The 2,562-nt window shown below is 41.9% G+C and overlaps 1 protein-coding gene across 2 annotated transcripts in view; it reads right to left on the reverse strand.

Moving 5' to 3' along the window:
• Positions 1-1,647, reverse strand: part of MATR3 (matrin 3) — an 18,356-nt gene extending 16,709 nt beyond the window's left edge. For both annotated transcript variants that reach the window (XM_009084901.1, XM_009084902.1), the window contains exon 1: positions 460-1,647. In XM_009084901.1, coding sequence (XP_009083149.1) covers positions 460-1,350 — 891 coding nt within the window. In that variant the 5' untranslated portion in view covers positions 1,351-1,647. The remainder of the gene's footprint in view (positions 1-459) is intronic.
• Positions 1,648-2,562: the final 915 nt, after the last annotated feature.

The raw sequence follows: 2,562 nt of genomic DNA on the forward strand, positions 1-2,562 counted from the left end.
GTGCAAGAATGCATCTTAACTACATATAAATCAGCAATCAAGACAGATGTGGAGGAGAGCTGAAACTAGCTTCCGGAATGGTACAGTAGATACACTGCAAAAAAACCCCAAACCAACCAAAAAACAACCACCCCACCCCAAAACTGCTTGAATGCCAGATGTTTGTGGTTAAGAGAACATGTAGATGTAAAATATAACCAAGATATCCCAGTAGATGATAGCTGTTTGACTGGAAGTTAAGCAATCTGGGCAAACAAAACACATTAATGTAAAGCCCTGGTTTACAATGTTTCGGTAACAATTAACCTTGCAAATAAACCAAGTGCCTTTTTCACTCTCAAACCAACTTTCAGATCATTTTAAAAGCAACCAGGCTACAGAAATCATTAGAGAAATAGGTAAAAACAGAACAGGTACTACAACGTAAAGGAAAATAGAAGTATCTGGTGCATAACTCACCTTATTAGAATGAACTGGCATATCACATATAGAGCACAGATGGGGATAACCCTTCGGTAAGAATCCATGGAAGTCTTCAATATTGCTATTTGGAGGAGCACCTCTCTTTTTCTCAAAGAGAGATCTCTCGGGACCAGGACCACGACCCATTCTGTCATACTCACTGTCAAATTTATGATAGTTATGCGAAGTCTCGCCATAAAAAGATTCATCCCTACACCTTTCTCCATCTCTCAATCTGTCATCTTCATAATCCATTCTGTCATAATAACCAGATTCTTGAGAACGACTTCCATGGTCATAGTCAACCACTGGGTTGAGACTAGGACCACGATCATCAAAGCTATCTCTTCTAAAATGCCTCTTTTCTTCCCAATCATCCCTAGGTACTCTGTACGGTGGCTCCCGTGTGGATGATCTGCCATCTCTACCATAACCTTCTTCAGCTCTCCTCCTTTTAAGTTGTAGAAGGATCTGAGGCAAGTTTTCAGGAGTGATCTTGTCCTCGGGATAGCGACTCAGTTCATCTAAGTCTCTAGCAGACAGACCAAAGCTGGCCAAAATGTTAGTGGCCTGGTCTGCATCTCCGCGGTGCTGAGAAGACAAAGGGAGTGGACCTCTACTTCCAATGTTAAATATAGACTGCAAATTATGGGAAGAGGTACTACCAGAAGACAGTGCACTATGAGATCCTTGTTGGTTCAATGAAGAACTCATTCCAAGATTCATTAAGCTAGCAAGGCGTGCAGTACCCTGGTTCATCCTTCCAAGAGATGCTGGCATGTTTAAAGACTGGGTAGCAGCAGCAAGAAGGCCTATTCCTGCAGAGAGGTCACGCCCATGACCTTGTGAATCCCTACTCAGAGATGACTGCTGGAATGACTTGGACATTGTAGAACTAGAGCTTGTCTACTTTATGGATCAAAAAAAATTTCTCTTTGTGTTTTGTTTTAGTTTCTGTTTAAGATGGCTGCAAAGAGAGCTCACACTACAAAGTTAGGCAAACTTCACTTCAAAAACGGTAACGCCAAGAAAGAGGATCAATAATGACTGCAGATCTTCTTCAAGCTGAGAAACACCAGACAATTCTGTAGAAAAACAAGCAGTTTTAGTCATAAATCCCTTGAAACAGATGCAGTTTTAAACTTATGCATCATGTTGAGCTAAAAAACATTAAAGATCTCAATCTTACAAGGCTTTTATCACATAACAGACTCAAGAGGTACCCAGAACCTACATATATTATTGCAGATAAAAATACAGCAGTGTTTCCTAGACATACTACTCTTCTGCCACAAAAAGCTACTTTCACACTGAAGACAAGTGAATGTCAGAAGTTTGTGATGTCTGAAAGCATCTACAGAGTTTACTACCATGTAAGCCTTGATCTCTGGTTAACAGCTTTGTTCATGCCCTACATTACTGTGCTGTGTCTGGGAGAAGACCACAAAAAAACCTAAGCCCATAGAATCCAAGATGACTTTGGCATATAATACATATTTGAAAATGAAACCTGTACCACCACAGAATAGGACGAAAGGAAGTTAAAAGTAACTGAAGTTTGGGCAAAAAGTTTCTGCTATAAGATCTGCAAATGAGACCAAACACAATATTCAACCTTTATGCAGTAAAATTCCAATTATTGATGCAAAGACAGATGTGAACAAGGAAAACAAGTTTTACATTTGGCAGGAAGTAAACAAGACCTCTGGTTCCAATCACAGTTACAGTGCTAACAGCATTTAGGAAGTGATTCTGCTCTCCATCACATCAGCCTGTACCCTCAGACCTCAAGCTAAGCAAGGTCAGGCTGAGTGCTGGGATGGAGGCCCAAGGAAAACCCTGCTCCTGCAGGAAGAGGCCCCAGTGAGTCAGGAGATGGCACAGCACCCCAGCCAGCCCTGCAGGACACGGTCCTGTCTGGTACCAGCACGCTGCCTGCCCCGGGCACCACACCTCGACACCATGACCACATGTGGTAGTTAAAGAGCCCAGGAGAGAGAGGTATCTGCCTCACGTCCCACCAAATCACTAACCTACCATGCAGATACTTGGTTCAACTGCATCTACTAAGTTTTACCTAAACAGTCTAACAATATTATA

Source organism: Acanthisitta chloris, unplaced genomic scaffold, assembly GCF_000695815.1.
Source record: "Acanthisitta chloris isolate BGI_N310 unplaced genomic scaffold, ASM69581v1 scaffold18281, whole genome shotgun sequence".
NCBI classification, from domain to species: domain Eukaryota; kingdom Metazoa; phylum Chordata; class Aves; order Passeriformes; family Acanthisittidae; genus Acanthisitta; species Acanthisitta chloris.